This window comes from Neospora caninum, chromosome VIIa (assembly GCF_000208865.1).
Source record: "Neospora caninum Liverpool complete genome, chromosome VIIa".
Classification (NCBI taxonomy): domain Eukaryota; phylum Apicomplexa; class Conoidasida; order Eucoccidiorida; family Sarcocystidae; genus Neospora; species Neospora caninum.
In genome coordinates, this window is record NC_018393.1 from 2645467 (window position 1) to 2661748 (window position 16282).

The 16282-nt window shown below is 53.3% G+C and overlaps 1 protein-coding gene and 1 non-coding gene across 2 annotated transcripts; one reads left to right on the forward strand and one right to left on the reverse strand.

Moving 5' to 3' along the window:
• Window positions 1-702: 702 nt before the first annotated feature.
• Window positions 703-773, reverse strand: NCLIV_t080004. Its single transcript has one exon. It is a non-coding gene; the product is annotated as a tRNA-Gly (tRNA).
• Window positions 774-4823: 4050 nt separating this feature from the next.
• Window positions 4824-16282, forward strand: NCLIV_022290 (conserved hypothetical protein; the record flags this gene model as incomplete). The annotated part of the gene is made up of 16 exons (XM_003882423.1): window positions 4824-4839; window positions 5172-5281; window positions 5844-5976; window positions 6956-7075; window positions 8294-8453; window positions 9483-9651; window positions 10341-10645; window positions 11133-11227; window positions 11474-11768; window positions 12463-12604; window positions 12884-13051; window positions 13386-13578; window positions 14131-14291; window positions 14584-14824; window positions 15310-15391; window positions 16168-16282. 16 exons carry the CDS (start codon window positions 4824-4826, stop codon window positions 16280-16282), a joined length of 2505 nt encoding a protein of 834 aa, XP_003882472.1.

Consider the following 16282-nt stretch of genomic DNA (forward strand, 5'->3'; position numbering starts at 1 on the left):
ACGTGTCATTGACGAAAGTAGAGCCACCGCAGTCCCGGAGAGATCTGCTGAACCTACGGCAGCCGGCTACTCGTTCAAGTGCCCCGCGATGTGTCTCGTTTCTTTTTCACTCATCTCTGTGCTCTAAGGAGCATGGGCAAGGCAGACGCTAAAGGTTTGTGGCAGTCTGTGGCAGGCCTCCTGAGTGGCCAGGAGAGCAGAACGGAGCCTCTGAGCCGGCCTCAAGGCGTGGAACTTCTCGCGGTCCTGGATCTCGCTCTCACGAGGAGCTGCAGGGCCGTAGGCATCGCTCTCTGGCCATCTAGAAAAGGGGAGGACTAAAGACGAACACCTCGCGATTGTAAATTCGGCGCTCCGTGGCCGTCTATTGCGTCCTTCGCCGCATGAAGTTCTTTTACAGACCTGAGTCCTGTATTTCGTTTAGCTGAGATACAGAACTACTACCTGTTTAGCGATATCAGCAGTCCCACAAACAGCACGGCAGGTTTGAGGAGAGCGCAGAGTATCTTGGAAACTAAAACGAGGTTGATGTGCGGATGTCCACGGAGGGCCCCGCTAATGCTTGGCGCTTCGCCACGGCAGGTCTTTGCTTCCACAAAAAAAGGCTGAAGAAAAAGCAGCGGAGAACACGAACACGTCCCGTTAGAGGAGAGATGTGGCAGCATTCGATCAAGGAAAAAAACGGGAAAAAGTCAACGGAACTGCGTTTGCCGGGAATCGAACCCGGGTCACCTCGATGGCAACGAGGTATTCTACCACTAGACCACAAACGCTGACGACGGGGGTAAGCGCTGGCGACTCCGAATGTTGTGGTCTGTCCACTTTGTTAAATAATGATCTTTCCCGTTGGAAAAGCGAAGTCATGCCACTGAATTTTTCGCTGAACGGCTTCTCTAAACGTGTCTCGGCTCTCGAAGGTACGGAGTCATGCGAAACAAAGCGAGTACACGGGGCGCCTGCCATGCAGCGCGTTTTACGGCGGTTTCCGTGAAAAACGACCCCTATGTAGCCTATCTGACAGCGGCGATTCTCTCGAAAATTTACTGCTTATCGTCGGAGACACATTGCGAACTGTGGTCCTAGGAGTGAACCGGAAGCGCCACAGTCTCCTAGTGCCTGTTCCTCAGTGAACTCGCTGAATAGCTGGTCACCTAACGTCAGTCACATGATTCATAACAGAACATTGGTTCGTTTACCCTTGCATTCCACGGACACACCGCTCCAAGAGAGAATGTCTCGTCTACCTTCTCATGAATAAATTTGTCGCCAAGGTTGTGAAGACTATTCTGCGTGGCCTCCCAACTTGACTGCCAAAAATCGTAGCACGTTTCGGAATTCCGCGAAACAGAATCGTGTGTGCTGGGGAGCTTTATTTGCTCTAAGGGTTCACCTATACCGACCCTAGAACGGGGAGGAAACAGCATTGAAACTGGATGCCTCTGATGGCAACCGCGGACACCATCTTGTTGCCTTCTGCCACTGGTCCCTGGAAAAAGAGTTTTCGCCCCATTCGAGGGAATGCGACTTCCCCGAGATTTCTCGGTCGAGCCACAAACTCACTCTAGAGACAGCACATTCGAGACAGAAAGCCTTAGAACCAGATTCTGCTTTCCACTCTGTCGCAAGACGATCTTTCGTGAGGTACGGACACATGCTGAGATGCGCTGTCCCCTTGAGCACCCCGCCGAAACCGCGCTATCCCATCTGCCTCACGTTCTACCCTTCTCTTCACAGTGCATGGAAGGCTCTGAGCTCTAAAGTCGTTGAATGCTATGAAGTATGCGACAGTGAGGTGGCGAGAGCTCTGAGTGTGCCGTAGAGTGTTCACGGGTGTGACGGCTGAGGCCGTGCACAATCTGAAGATAGACTGGTGACGCTTTCGCATGATCTTATGAGAGGTCCACCAATGAGGCAACCGGAATCCCCCCGGCCTTCATCTTCTCTCGTCCTTGTTTTGCCTTTTAACTCGTCCACGAGATACTCTCCTTTGAAAAGGCTTCCTTTTCGCGAGCCGGACCTTTATTTCACCGGCTCCATGCAAACATACTGGCATCGCGCTGCGTAGTGGGAGAAATGTGTGGACGATTGTGTTTCATGCCGTCTAACTCCACTAACTCTCACGACATGAAGGCCACGTTTACATATCCCTACGTATGCATATGCATGCATGGCCACATTCGCGTATCTGCCGATTCGAGACATCGTCATGGAGAGACGGTTGGTTACGATCACTCCTGACCCGTTGATTGGATGGATCGAAGACAGTTGCAGAACACAACTCGTTTATGGAAGCCATGGGCGCCTGCCAGTCGACTTTTGCTGTCCATTAACGGTCCTGTGTTTCTTTCGCGATAACCCGGGAAGCGGGGCGAATGCAAAAACGGGCGGCGCAGCTGCACGGCTGCAAGCCGTGCGTGAAAACGAATCCACTCCGGGTTGTGTCAGACGGTCCAGATTGAAATAGAAATAGATGGAGAGCAAAAGGGCGAGGACCTTCAATGTTTCGATCACACAACCTTTGCGAACGGCTCGGTTCTTGACCCCAGATATGTAACCCTCGGTTCCGTTCCAAATTGAACGGTGCTCTGACCCAGGAGGTTATGCCGCACAGCTCTGTAGATGCACACCTCAAAAAGCCCGTCACCCTCGTTTGTTGAAAAAAATGTGTGTACACATGTGTAACAGTGGATTGTGTGCCCCTCTTCTTGACTTTTCTTTCCTCTTTTCGTCTCTCAGCTAAAACGTGTCTTGCATCGTGCCGCTGCATGCAGTGGACTGACGAGCTGCCCGTTTTTTCCAGTGTCTCGATTGCCAGCTGATCGCAAGCGCGTGCATGCCGGAGAGTGAAGATGCCAAATTCTTTTGAGAAAAGCCAAGTGTGAAGCGCCTTCTGAATAAGGGAGACAAAACAGGAGTTTTTTGTTTTTTGCGTCTGTTGTTCCCGGTGTCATCTTGCCGCCCTCCAGCTGTCCGAACGGGGAACCGACGAGGACCGGAACGAACAGGCGACTTTCGCGAACAGGTAAACAGCCACTGATTCCCTCCTTTTTTCGGCACTTTTTATAGTTCGGATCCTTTTCGGTCTTTGCTTTTTCCACAAGGATCTGCGTTTCCTCATCTCGTCTTCCCTAGCTTGGCTTCGTGCGAGGAACCCTCACGGGGCACACACTGAGAGAGGAGAGGCGTGAGCAAGCACGGAGCACAAGTCAAGGAACAGCACGAATCAGAACGAAAGGAACATCGTGAAAGATGGCGAATGTGGCAGGGGCGGAAGACCGCCACGCGTATGTCGACGTGAGGGTTGTCTCTTCTATCTTGTTTTCCTTCGCCTTCCTCGCCCCTCGGTGAACGCCTCCTGACCTAGCGCAACCTCCTCGCAGTTGAGCACCCGCGCGGCGGTGTAAAAAACGAGGGAGGAAGAGAGAGGTCCACAAACAGAAGAAAACGACAAACGAGAGACAGCGAGAGAAGGGGGGAAGGGAAGAGGGGTCGGGAAAGTAAGGAACCGCAGGACAACGAGAGACAGTAAGACTTCAGAAAAACGCGTCAGATGCTGGCGTCTCAGCATTCCCTTTCCCCCCGTCCTTCCCTCGATCGAACGCTTTGATTGCGGCTCTTCTCCAGTCCCCTTCGCTCCGTCTTCCTGTCCCCTTCGTGGTCCTCGAAAATCTCCTCTTCTCGATTGTGGTCCAAAAGAGATGCTCGGACCTTCCAGTTGTGTTTGATGCACCGAGAAGAGAATTTAAACCGGCGAGGGTGGTGGGAGAGCCTCGTACCGTCTAACCTCTTTCTGTCCCCTTTTCCGTCCAAGTGTCTGTGCATTTGTGGAGGCACTACGAGGACGGCTCTGTCTAGGCGCAAGTCGCCATTTCCGCCGTTCCTCAGCTTCCCACGTGTTGCTCTCCATGCGCAAAACTCTCGAAACACAGCTCCCGTCTTTCCAGTTTGATGCGACAGAGGCCGAGGGGCGAAAGCAGGCGCCCCACCTGAGAGAGAAGGCGAACCAGTCCTCTTCGTCAGAGCGAAGAAGGAAGCCGCAGTCTCTTTCCACAGCGTGCGGGAAGGAGGGCGCAAGAATCCACACACACACAATGGCAAGGCGGCACCTGCGAGACAAAGTCTCTCCGCCAAAGGGAAGGCCTCGTTCTCTTTTGGTTTTCCTTGTTGTCTGGGTAAACTCCCTTGTTTGCAACGCCGCTTCGAGTGGAGGTTCGTCGACTTCCTCTGTCTGCGATGCTGGGCAATTCGGAACTCGGCCTAACTGCGCCCCATGCCCGGTCGACCACTACGGCCCCGCCGTGGGCATGAGCCGGTGCCTGCATGTAAGGAAGCACACCTACCGAAACAAGTTTACTTAAAAAAATCATGGCGTGTAAAACGTGTTTGTGTCCACGTTGTTCTCGCTGGGACTGCGTGTATGCTCGTAACGAGTCCTCCGTTTGGGGTAGTGGCCAAGCCTGTGTCTTTGCTTTTTCTGTGCACGTCGCTCTGCGGTCAGCAGGCAACACACTGACAGCCGCTGGGTCTGGTGTCTCCCTCGCTGTCTCCCGCAGTGTCCCCTTCAGGCGACGACTGGCGGAGTGACCGGCGCGGCGTCCATCGGCGCCTGCTCGTGCAACCAAGGCAAGCGAGCGAGACGCCCCCAAATGGTTCCGAAAGAAACAACCAAAGGAGACAACCACACAGCATCTGCGCTGAGCCCGCGCCTATAAATATATGCGCGTATATATATATATATATATATATATATATATATATACATACGCATTTACGTATATCCGTTTGCATCCATCTACATGCACATTTTTCATCTATGCGTACATATGAATATATGCAAATGTACGTATATATATATATTTATATGTATATATGTATATATATATATATATATGTATAGTTTGTACCTGCGTAACCCTTTGTGCATCTGAATGCAGAAGTAAGTACATTAAAAACTTGTGTATTTGGTAGATACCAGATGTGTTTCTGAGTGAACCTGTCTTTCCTCCGTCTGTGAATCTATTTTTCAGTATCTGGGTGCGGCGAGTGTCTTGTACGGATAGCTCTCAGTGAGGTGCCCGGTGTTCGGACTGATTGCTGCAGCGAGGCGGCAGCGAGGAGACTTTTTTCTCACGTGCATGCATCCGCAAAGGGGCGTTGCGACTGTCCTGCAGGCTACTACTTGAACGTCCAGCTGGCGACCTGCGCGAGCTGCCCCCTTCCAGCGGATAAGTTTTTCTGTCCTGGCGGAGTGACGGCCGACAACATTGAGACAAAATGCAAGGTATCGGCGCAAACACGCCCCCACGGAGCAACACATTCACCTTCTCTGCCTCTCAGTGCGTCTGCATGCACCACCCTACTTTTCCGTAGCCACTCTACACGCAAACTTTTCTCCACCGCTTTTTCTACGTCCATGCACGCGTATGCGTAAAAAATCCGCGTCCATCTGTATGCATCCTTATCCATATATATATATACATATATCCGTAAACACAAGAGCATGCGTGCATATGCATACATGTATATACATGTGTACGTACACACATCTTCGTGTTGGAGCATTTGGACTGACACGTTTCCATGTGCGTCCTTAGAAAGCGTACAGGCAGCAGCACAGGCACATCTCTAAGTACATCCCTGCAAATGTGTGTGTCTCTCTACGCGTCACTATTCATCACGTGGATGTGTGCGCACGGGTGCGGGCAGACAGCAGTAGGTGCGCCGTGCATTTCCGCAGATTTGCGTGCATGTAAACCTCTCGGACGTCTTCCGAGAGTCTCCCTACGGCTGAAAGCCGCACGGGCCCCGCGTGTGTGCCGCCGCAACACTTGCGCGTGCCTCAGGAGCTGGACGCCGTCTCCCAAGGCGGGTGGTGGATCGGCTTACCTGCCACAGACGCGCCGATCATCTACGAGGCCTGCTCGGTCCGTGGAGCATGCGTCGGCGGCTGCGGCGAGTGTCGCCAGGGACATTCAGGTGGGTGCATGCAGTTGGGAGGCGGCGGAGGGCGAAGGCGCTGCGCAGACAGCAAGTCCGAGACAAAAGGCAGGGCCGGCGATATGCAGGCAAACTGCGTTCCACGTAGTAACGGCGGGGGCAGACTCATGCCGATTGAGCGGGGTCGTGACGGCGGAGGACTTCCGAGGATGAACAGCCGGCGCATGCACAAAGTGTGCGGAGAACGGATCTGGGGTGGATTGCCCCAGGGTGGCGGCATGCATGGGCGCTACAAGCGTGACGCGCACTGCATGCGCCGATCCCTTTGAGCCGCGGAACACGAGTGACAGATTTCGTAGTTATTTGTAACTCTTGGCTTGCTCCGGGAAAGGCCTTCGAACTCGTCGCATGTGAACCCAAGGCCTGCGCGAGTGCGAGACACAACCGTCGAGGAAACGCGAGCGTGTGCCTGAGACGCAAGCCGTGCCTCGGCCAGCTGGAGGTCGAAATGTCGTGTCTTCTGGCCTGGCGAGTGGCGGCAGGGCTCTTACGGCCCACCTGTCTCCTTGCTGTGCAGTCTGGTGTCTCTGTGTATCTTCTTGCCTGTGTTCCGTTTCTCTCCCGTTGCGTCGCTCTTCTACCAAGGAAGCTGTGTCCCTCCGTCGGGTACCGCGCTTTTTCTCTCCTCGCGTTGTCTCGGGGGCTTTGCCGACGCCGCGACGCGTCTGTGCGCGCCCCAAGCCATCGGGCCTTCCGTCTCTCCCTTCGCTGGTTTCGAGCCTTTCGTTGCCTTCGTCTCGCGTTCGGGCCCTCGTCTGGTGGAAAGGCTTCGTGCTGTGTCTGCTTCTCGCGGTCGTCCGGCCCTTTCGTTTTCCCGTCCAGCCGCGCTCCAGGCGTATCCGATTTTCCCTGGCCTCTGTTCTCGCGTGGTTTCCTCTGTCTCCCGTCTAGCGTCGCGCCTCCATCTTGGCCTGGCGCCTGCGTCTTTGCTTTCCGTTCCGTTCTCTGTTTTTCTCAGGGCCCCTGTGTGCAATGTGCATCTCAGGGTGGTCCCGGGACTATTTCACCACCGTCTCGCATTGCGCCGAGTGCGCGAGCCAGCCGGTGCTCGCCGCCATCCACGGCGGCACTCTGCTCGGTAATGCACTCCCTCTTTCGTTCTTTCCTCTTCTTGCTTTTCCCGCTGGCCTCTTCCTTTTTGTCCGCGCGTCGTTCTCGCTGCTCTGTCCCATGTCTCTCGCGCTGTTGCTTCCTGGCTCTTTGCTCCGGTCACGTTTCGTCCCGCGTTCCTGCCCCCCGTTTGTCGTCTTCCGCGGCGCCCTTCGCCTCCATCGGTTGCGTGCCTTCTCATCCTTTTTTCTCATCCGTTTTTCTCATCCTTCTTTCTCATCTTTTTCCTCATCTTTTCCCTCATATTTTCCCTCATCTCTGCTCTTTTCGTGTCTGCCACACTTTGTCTAACCGGCCCTTTTCTGTTGAAGGCCTTCGTGACCGGTTTCACTCGCCTCTGTTTCTGCACTTTCTTAGTCCTTCGCCTCGTCGACTGTGTGCGCGTGTCTTCCCTCAGCGGGTGGGGCACCGGGTCGTTCACGCCGCTCTTCACTCTGTTTCCTGCTTCCTTCCCGCGGCGTTTTGTCGCGCGCTCAGGCCTGGCCATCTTCCTCGCCATATGCTACTTCTGCACAAATCGCTCCATGCACGAAAAACTGCGAGGCGCAGGAGACGACGAGGCAAGCTACTCGCTACTCCAGATCCCTTTCCGCAGACTTGCAGCTCTGAGAGATCACACACGTCGACAGTCGCTTGAAGCGTCTCTCTTGGTCTAGCCATACACGTCTGTCCTCAAGACGCGCCTCTCTCTCGCTCTTTGTATATGCACATCTGAGTGTTTGAGCCAATTGCCGCTGTCCCCTTCACATGCGGAAATGCATGCATCTGGAAATTGCAAAGACTGGATCACATTTGCATTCGTGACACAAATTTACACCTGGCGTTCGTGCCGCGTCTCAGTGGCGACTCCGGTACCTTCGCGGTGTACGTGGAGAGTCGCCTCTGTTCGTGCTGAGTGTGTTCTCCCCTGAGGCGTCTGCCATCTGTCCGCCAGGAACAGAAGACATGCATGCAGTCGCAAAGACGTGAAAGAGCTTCTTCATCTCTGCACATTTCACATTCGCATCTGCATCGAGTGCAAGTTCACGCACCTGCGTCGACATTCCGTGCTTCTCTCCGTCGTTCTCTCCCCCTCACCAATCATATATACGGATGCGTGTGCACGTCGTTCTCTATCTATATAGGGATCTGTATTCATGTATGTGTGTGTAGTTGAGAATGCACATCTGTCGTTCGATATTTACAGTTCACCGCGGGCCGTCGCAGATCGCGGGAATTGGGCCGATTCCTGCTGTCAGGCAAAGAGGACCGCGCGTTTCCGAATTTTTCTCTTTGGTGCAGCGAAGCCGCTTCGTCCCTGCGATGAAGATGTTGATCACCTTCCTCGCCGTCTGGGGTGTTTACGGGTGAGACGACATGCCCTAGGTCGCCTCTGCGGATACACGTGTCTCTGACTTCGGGGGAAGTTGCGTCCTGGAAAGCGAGAGCTTGCTCAGTGTGTCTCGCCCTCGTGCGTTCCTCCGCCTCTCTCTGCAGCATCGGCGTTTTTCTGGGCCTCCGCAGACGCTCCGAGATCCGCAGTCCTTTTTCTGTCTCGTTTGCCTGCTCGCATTGAAGCTGGGAGCCGAGGGTGATGCGGCGCACAGTCGGGGACTCTCCACACGCTCTCGTGATCTCTTTCTGTCTCTTTATCTCTTTCATTCTGTCTTTCTTTCCCTGTTTCTTTTTGCCTCCCGACCTCTGTTTCTATCTGTCTTCCCTTCCCTTTCTCTCTCCCCGTCGCTCTCTCCTCTCTCTCCCTTTCTCTCTCTCTTTTTCCCTTTCTCTGTCTTTTTCTCTCCTCGTCCTCTCTTTCTGTCTGTGTGTCTTTCTCTCTCTCTTTCTCTCACTTTCTCTCTGTCTTTTTATCTTTCTATTCTTTTTTCTTTCTGTGTCCCTCTCTGTCTCTCCCCTTTTCTCTCTGTCTTCCCTTCCCTTTCTCTCTCCCAGTCGCTCTCTCCTCTCTCTCCCCGTCGCTCTCTCCTCTCTCTCCCTTTCTTTCTCTCTTTCTCTCCGTGTGTCTTCCTCTTTTTCGCTTTCTCTCTTTCTCCCTCTTTCTCTTTCTTTCTCTCTCTTTCTCTCTTTCTCTTTTTTTCTCTCTATATTTCTCTCTTTCTTTCTCTCTTTCTTTTTCTCTCTCTCCCTTTCTTTCTCTCTTTCTCTTTCTTTCTCTCTGTTTCTCTCTTTCTCTTTGTTTCTCTCTCCCTCTCTGTGTCTCGCTCGTCCTCGATGCCCTTCTTTAGAGAGAGGGAAAGTAAGAGCTGAGAAAAGAAGGCCAAGTCCTTGTCAGACTGTCCACGCGCGCCGACCGTTCGGAGGATGTCGACCGTTTGGCGGTGTGCCTCTTTCGTTTTCACTTCGTCTCGCGCTCTCTCTCTGGGATTTTGCATGCGCAGCCTCCAGGCTGATTTGCGGGAGACATGGGCCGAGAACATCGAGGCAAACGCGAATCGAACCGTTTCAGAAGAAGGCGACACTGCAGCCATTGACGCTTTCAGTGGATCGCCAGCCTACTTCGAAAACTACGTCTCTGCAGCGCGCTCCGTCTTGCTCTTCACCGTCGCCGTAGGCACAGCACCTCGTGGCAGGCCTTTTTGCTGCAATACAACTTTCCTTCTCGCCCCATCGCTAGACATGTGGCGGACTGGTCCAACTATGTCTCTCGACAGAACGATTCTGATGTGTCTATGCATATACACGTGTGTCGCTTCACGTCAGTCTTTGTCTGTATTTACACGTACCCTTTTGGGTACGCGTGCATGTATTTCTGCACACTTGGACAGTGGTGCTGAAGACTCAAGATGGAGAAGACAAACGCGCTCGTCATCTGCCTCGTGTTCTCCCTCTCCTTCGTCGGTTCTCACATAAAACATATCTTTCCTGCGTGACACACAGCTGCCCTCAATACACACAAACATATATATATATATATATATATATATATACATATCTATACATATATATACATATGTATACATATATATGTATATATATATATATATATATACATATGTATATGTCCGTCTCTTGCGTGCGCTTCCCGTGTAAAGATATATGTGTGCTGGTGTTTTGTCAGCTCTGTCTACAGAGAGAGCAAGATAGAACACCCGCTCTCTGTCTCTCACGTTCAGAGTCCCTGTGTGTCTGTATGCACGACCGGGTGGCGACTCTTCTTTGTCCCTCGCCTGGTTTCCGGTGCGTTTAGAAAACGCTCGCCGCGTTTCTCCCTTCTCACTTCTGCGCTTTTTTCTCAGGGCCAGCAGGTGGACTGTTGGTTTTCACACACGCAGCAGAGCCCGCTCTACGTGTACACGCTCGTGGCGTTTTTGGTGCCGATTGTGGTTCTCTTTTTCCTGTTTTGCATCTTCAACGCAATCTTTGTGCTGAGACGCAATCGCCCACCTGCGGCCAAAAAGCTCCTCTTGATCGTCACAAGCGCCTCGTGGCGCGACGTACTGGGCGAGACCCTCACTGCGGCTTTCTGGCAAATCCTCTCCGCCTTTCTGATTCTTTGGGTGCCCGGGGCAACGACGTACTTCATTGCGGCGCTCCAGTGCAGGTGAGGAAGGCGCGACAACGAGAAACAGGCAACGGAAACCAAGTCAAGAAGGAGAGTCAAAAACGAGACAGGGACGCGATACACGAATCCTTTTGCCGGAAACGCGCTCGCCCCACCAGCTGGGCCCCTCGACGATTTGCGCAAGTTCTGTTACTTGCTGGGGGGAAGTGCGAAATTGTCAAAGTCGCCTTGTCTCTGAAAACGAGGGAGAGAGAGGTGTCTCCTCTCTTTGCCGGACTCGGCACTCCCCAAGCGGGTCGCGCCAGGCGCGCTTCGGTCTTCTCTTTGTTGGTCCGGCTTTGTCCTTTTGGTTTCTCTTTCTTCGGTTCTCGCTCGTCTTCCTCTCAGGCTTGGCGGGTCTTCGCCCTCTTGCGTTTGCTTCCTTGTTCGCTCTGTCGTCTCTCTCTTTCTTTCTGGAGCTCGACTTCGGCTTCGTTTCCTCTTTGCACTTCCTCCCTTTTCCTCTTGCCTCGCCTTTTTGCGGCAGCCCTCTCGCAGATGGCGAAAGAGTGCAAGTGTACGACCCTACTGTGAGTTGCGGCGACCGATCATACTCGAACGCAACTCAAGTTGCGCTTCCTGGTGAGGCAAAAAGAAAGGCTTCGAATCAAGACAGACTGCCGTTCCACCGACTCTGCGCGCTTCCTCCTCTCCCCGTCTTTGCCGCCGGGGCCTTTGTCCTCTCTCTTCTTTCTTCGTTGTTATGTCCTTCCTGTCTCCTTCGTTCCTGTCTCCTTCGCTTCCTCCTTTTCATCTTTCCTTTCTTCGCTCTTGCTTTATCTCTGGTCCCGCGTGTGGGGTGCCTCTGGGGCGTTTCCGTGTTTCCAGGGTTGTTTGTCTGGACCTTTGGCTGTCCGATTCTTTTCTTTCTCGCCATGTTCTTCTACGTGAGGTCGCTCGAAGAGAAGCGGTACGCCTTGGTCTTTGCGTTCCTCAACGACTTTTACCGCGCCAAGTATTTTTGGTGGGAGTCGCTGCGACTCCTCTTCGTCTCCACGCTTATTTGCGCCGCCGTCAGTCCCTTCCCCATCGGCCGACCGTCTTTCCTGACCATTCTCCTCGCTCTCTACGGCGCCGTCTTCGCGCTCGCTCGACCCTACGTCGAGGAAACCCGCCCCCCCTGGTACCGCCCCTCTTTTCCCCGGCCTTTTTCGGCACACGCGTTGAGAGCGACAGAGTCCCTGCGATCCCGCCGCTTGACAAAGCTCCGCGGTCCACTCGTGGAGCACAGCCGCCTCAGAAAACGAGCAACACAACACAGAAAGTCCTGCACATATATACGTACAGCACGTGCATATGTATACGTTTCCGTACCTGTGCGCTTGTATGCGTGCCTACTGCCCTAGGCGATTCCCAGCTCTCTCACCTTGGATCTGTATATTGTATACGTATGTATATGTATATATATACATATATATATGTCTATATATATGTATATATATGTATATATATGTATATATATATATATGTATATATATATATATATATGTACGTGTGTATGGCGAGTTAGGTGGGCAGGTATGCGGGGTGGGTGCGGACGGTCTGAGAGCCGTATCGCTTCTGTCTCTGGAAAAGCAGAGAGGGCGAGAGCAGCCGAAGCGACACAGTCAACGAAGACCGACGTGGCCCTTTGCAAATCCAAATGCATGCATCCGTCAGCGTTGAGGAATCTGCATGTATGCATGCATAAAGATGTATTTATATGTGTAGATGTGCATGTGCATATATGCCTATTTGGCTGCCTAGAAAAAGGTTGTGGGTGAATCGGTCAGCCCGAGGGATTTGCCTTTCCGTTTTCTCTGGTGTCGCGGACGCAGGGTCTTGATCAAGAAGAAGAAGGGGAAGGGACTGAAAATCAGTCGGAGCTTGCAGCTGCGCGAGTTGTTTATGTGGATCGATCTCACGCTGGCTTTCCAGTTTGACTCGGTGCGCATCTCGCTGAAGTCCGGCATCCGACGGGTGAGACGAAGGGAAAGAAACGTAGAGACGGTCACCTTTATAACCTCTGGTTCTAACCGAGAAATGAGGAAGGCAAGGGAGAGGGAAAAACACGGCGTCCGTCCGTGGCAGTTGCAGCTCATGTGAGCGAGACACCCGCGAAGGGACGCCTTCGCGGGTGTCTCTTTCTTTCCTCGAGCCCCGTCGCTAGGCTGGGGGCAGCGCAGCTTTGCCGCGGCCTTCTTCGCCTCTCAGTAGGCGCGTCTCTCTGAATGTGTCGCGCGGTTCCTCTGTCGGCAGCGCGCGATGGAGTTGCTCGTGGTGGTTCTCTTCTCCTTCGGACAAATGCTGCTGGCCGTCTGGGTCTTGTGGGAGGTCGCGACCACGATCAAGTTGCACTTCCGCAGGAAACAGAAAGCGGACAAGGCAGACGGCCTGCTTCCAGGAGACATGCGGGACCTCTTGGAAGTAAGGCGAGAGAAAGGGAGGAAAAGAGAGGAACCGAGAGAGGATGGAGACAGGGAGAACGAGGAGAGAGAACACGCGGCAGAGAAGAAGAGGGAGGAAAGAGGAGAAAGAGAAGGAGAGACTCGCAGGATTCCGCATAGACGTTCGCATGCCCAGCGTCCGTTTTCTCCGAGCAGCGATTCGTCTCTTACGCTTCATCTTCGGATCGGCCGTCGTCAGCCTGTTCACTGGCGCCTTCGTTGGGGCGCGTCACCGTTTCCTTTCCTTCTGATCTTCTCTTCCTCGCGCCTTCATGTCGTCTACCTCATTCTGTGGAGTTTCGCTTTCTAACCAGGAGGTGGAGCTGCAGACTCCACGGGAGATGCTCTCTCACAAATTCTTGTTGAAAGACGAACATTTTTTCGCGGATGCCATTCGCCTCTCGCCTTTCCCCGAAGAGGCGCTGGCGCAAACCGTCACGTTCATTCACAACGAAAACCTCTCTGCATGCGACGTCTACGCCGCCGCCGACTTCCTCTTCGAACAAGGTACGCGCTTCCCTTCCAAAAGCTGAAAGGGCGACTCGCCTCCCGCTGCTCAAGAGATGCATGCGCTCTCTCCTGCATGCACTTCGATCGGCTAGGAAGCGCAGCGGGGCGCCTTCGGGACCCTCATTTCCCGCCCTTTCTTGCACATGGAAACCACACGCATTCGGCGGTAAATAACGCATGCATATGCGTTTTTCACATGCCGTCCTATATGGAGATATGCCTGAGGTTGTGTGTGTATCTCGCATAGATGCGCATTCATATATATATATATATATATATATCAGAACGTTGCGAGTCTATCGTTGGATGTGCAGCGCATGCGTATTCACATTCCAAGGTATCCCCGACTTCGAACCAAGCTTTTGTTCACTTTTCCTCTGTACTACTGTCAGCTGCTCACATGTCTGTATGTAGATATCGACGGAGATGTGCATTTTAAGATATACACCTGCATACATGTATGTGCGTACGCGTGGCTGTGCCCGTATGTTTCTGTATGTCGCGTTGGCGTGGCAACGCATTTTCTTTTTGAATGTTGCGGGTTTTCAGGTCACATTGAGCCGCAGGGTCAGACGCTGTATGTCACAGTGCCTCGCGTGGCGACAATGTACAGCGACTTGACTTACGACATTTCGACTACTGACGAATTCACGGAAGAAATGACGAAGCTGCTCAGACGCGTGGCCTCCCAGCTCAAGCTCCACCACCTGGTAAGCACCGAGCGTCACGAAGATGCCTCTGAAGGAAGGCGCGCGGACGCCCGGGCAACGGCGCGAGGGCCCGACTCGAGCTTTGCGTTCCTGTTGGCCGTCGCCGAACGGGGCGCGGCCTCCAGCAGAGGCGAAAGCGAGCGGAAAAACAGCAGCAACGCGGAATTCGAGTCACGTCTTGCGGAAAAAGCCGGGGGAACGGCTAGGCCGCATTGACCGTGTGGAAAGAAGGGCGTTTTGACTCTCTTGGTGCGGGGCAAAAGACGGTACTGTCTGGTGCATGCGTTCGTAGGTGGGTCTGAGGCTCTCAGTGGCGAAGCAGATCCGCGCGAAGTATCAGATTGTGGGCAACAGTGGAGCGGAGACGAGACAGCGACAACGGGGAAGTCGCCGTCGAGACGAACGGCAGTGGGAAAGGCTGCTGGGGGGAGAGACCAGCGCGGACGTTCAGCTGCGGTGGCTGCAAATGCGCATGCATCCCGAAGATGCGACGGTCACCCGCGCAAGAGCCGAATTCACTCTCATCTTCCCCTGTACGTCGCGCGATGAGGCTGCTGGTGCAGGCGCAGCGACTCAGACATTTCACACGAGACACCTAGGAGCCTGTCGGGGACACACGCAGAAAGGCAGCTCTCTGCATGGGCAGGCCGAACTCTGGAGTGCTCCGCTGTCGCACTCAGACTTGCCTTAGGAATCTCCCGACGCCTCTGTGTTCATCTGTCTATATATATATATATATATATGTGCAAGAACATAGACATGAATAGGCTAACCTAATAACGTCCGCGTAGGTATCTAGCTCTTCTATGGATTCATGTGCATGACGGTGTATGCCTGCGACTGCCTTTTCATCTAGCTGTTCCTTGAGCTGTCCAAATGCATGCAAGTGTAGGCCTCTGTCGATCTGGGAGTCGGCAGGGTATCCGGGGGCTCGTGGGAGAGTTCCGGCCTGCACACAACGGGGGTTCCGTGCGAAGATCGCGTTTGTTTTTGCTCTTTGTTCGCGTGCATGCGCCAGCGGCCAAGCCAGTCTGCTTCCAGGAGGAGGTGGATCGTCCAGAGGAGCCGTCGGAGAAGGAGGAGCCCGGGTTCTTCGAGAAGTCAGTCCCTCTCTTAGATTCGCTTCTCGCCCGTGCAACACGCTGGCGTCGAGGGGAGACAGACGCATTTGCAAAGAGAGACCCTCCATACACATCCGCAAATGCACATACAGCTGCCAAAGAGTGTCTATGTTCATGTGCGCATGCATATATATATATATATATATATATATATATATATACGTTTGTATCCACGCATCTACGCATGTGGATGTATATGGATATATGTGCGAGGGGGGATGCTTCTTTTCTTCGATGCTTGAGTCTGAAGTTTTGGAATCTCTACTGGGAGACAACGGCGGCCAAAAGTGTCTTCAAAACCGGAACGCAGGCGTTCTTTTGTGTGCATGCAGTGCTTGCACCTTTCGTAAATACTTGTGTCTACACATATATATGCATGTATATTACACACATGTATACGTATAAATCTACACACAGTTCCCAAACATATGTACACAGTCAGTGCATTTGGTGATTTCTTCCCGGTGTCCCTTTCCCCGTTTTTTGGTGGTTTTGCTTCCACTGCCTCCTGTGCTTAGGGATGACATAAATACTAACAGACCACCGGTTTTGGATGGTATTACTTATGAGCTTATTCGTCGACGCCTGGTTCGAGCTCTGGCCTCCCTCACTGTTAATTCTGAGGAAGGAGAGAATTCTCGATTTGCCCAGGAGGACGAGGAATGACGAACTGTTTTTTCCGTGGCGTGTCGCGCGATGTCTGTTGCACTTGACACATGTTTCGCACGTGTGTCCTGTTCCTTTTCTGTGTCTAGGTTGGGGAATGCTCTTTTCGGCGAAGAGGAGCGCGAAGAGCCAGCGCTGCCTCCTCATTTGCAGGATCCTCTCAACGTTCGCCTCCATCCGATTCCAGCCGTCGACATTATCTGA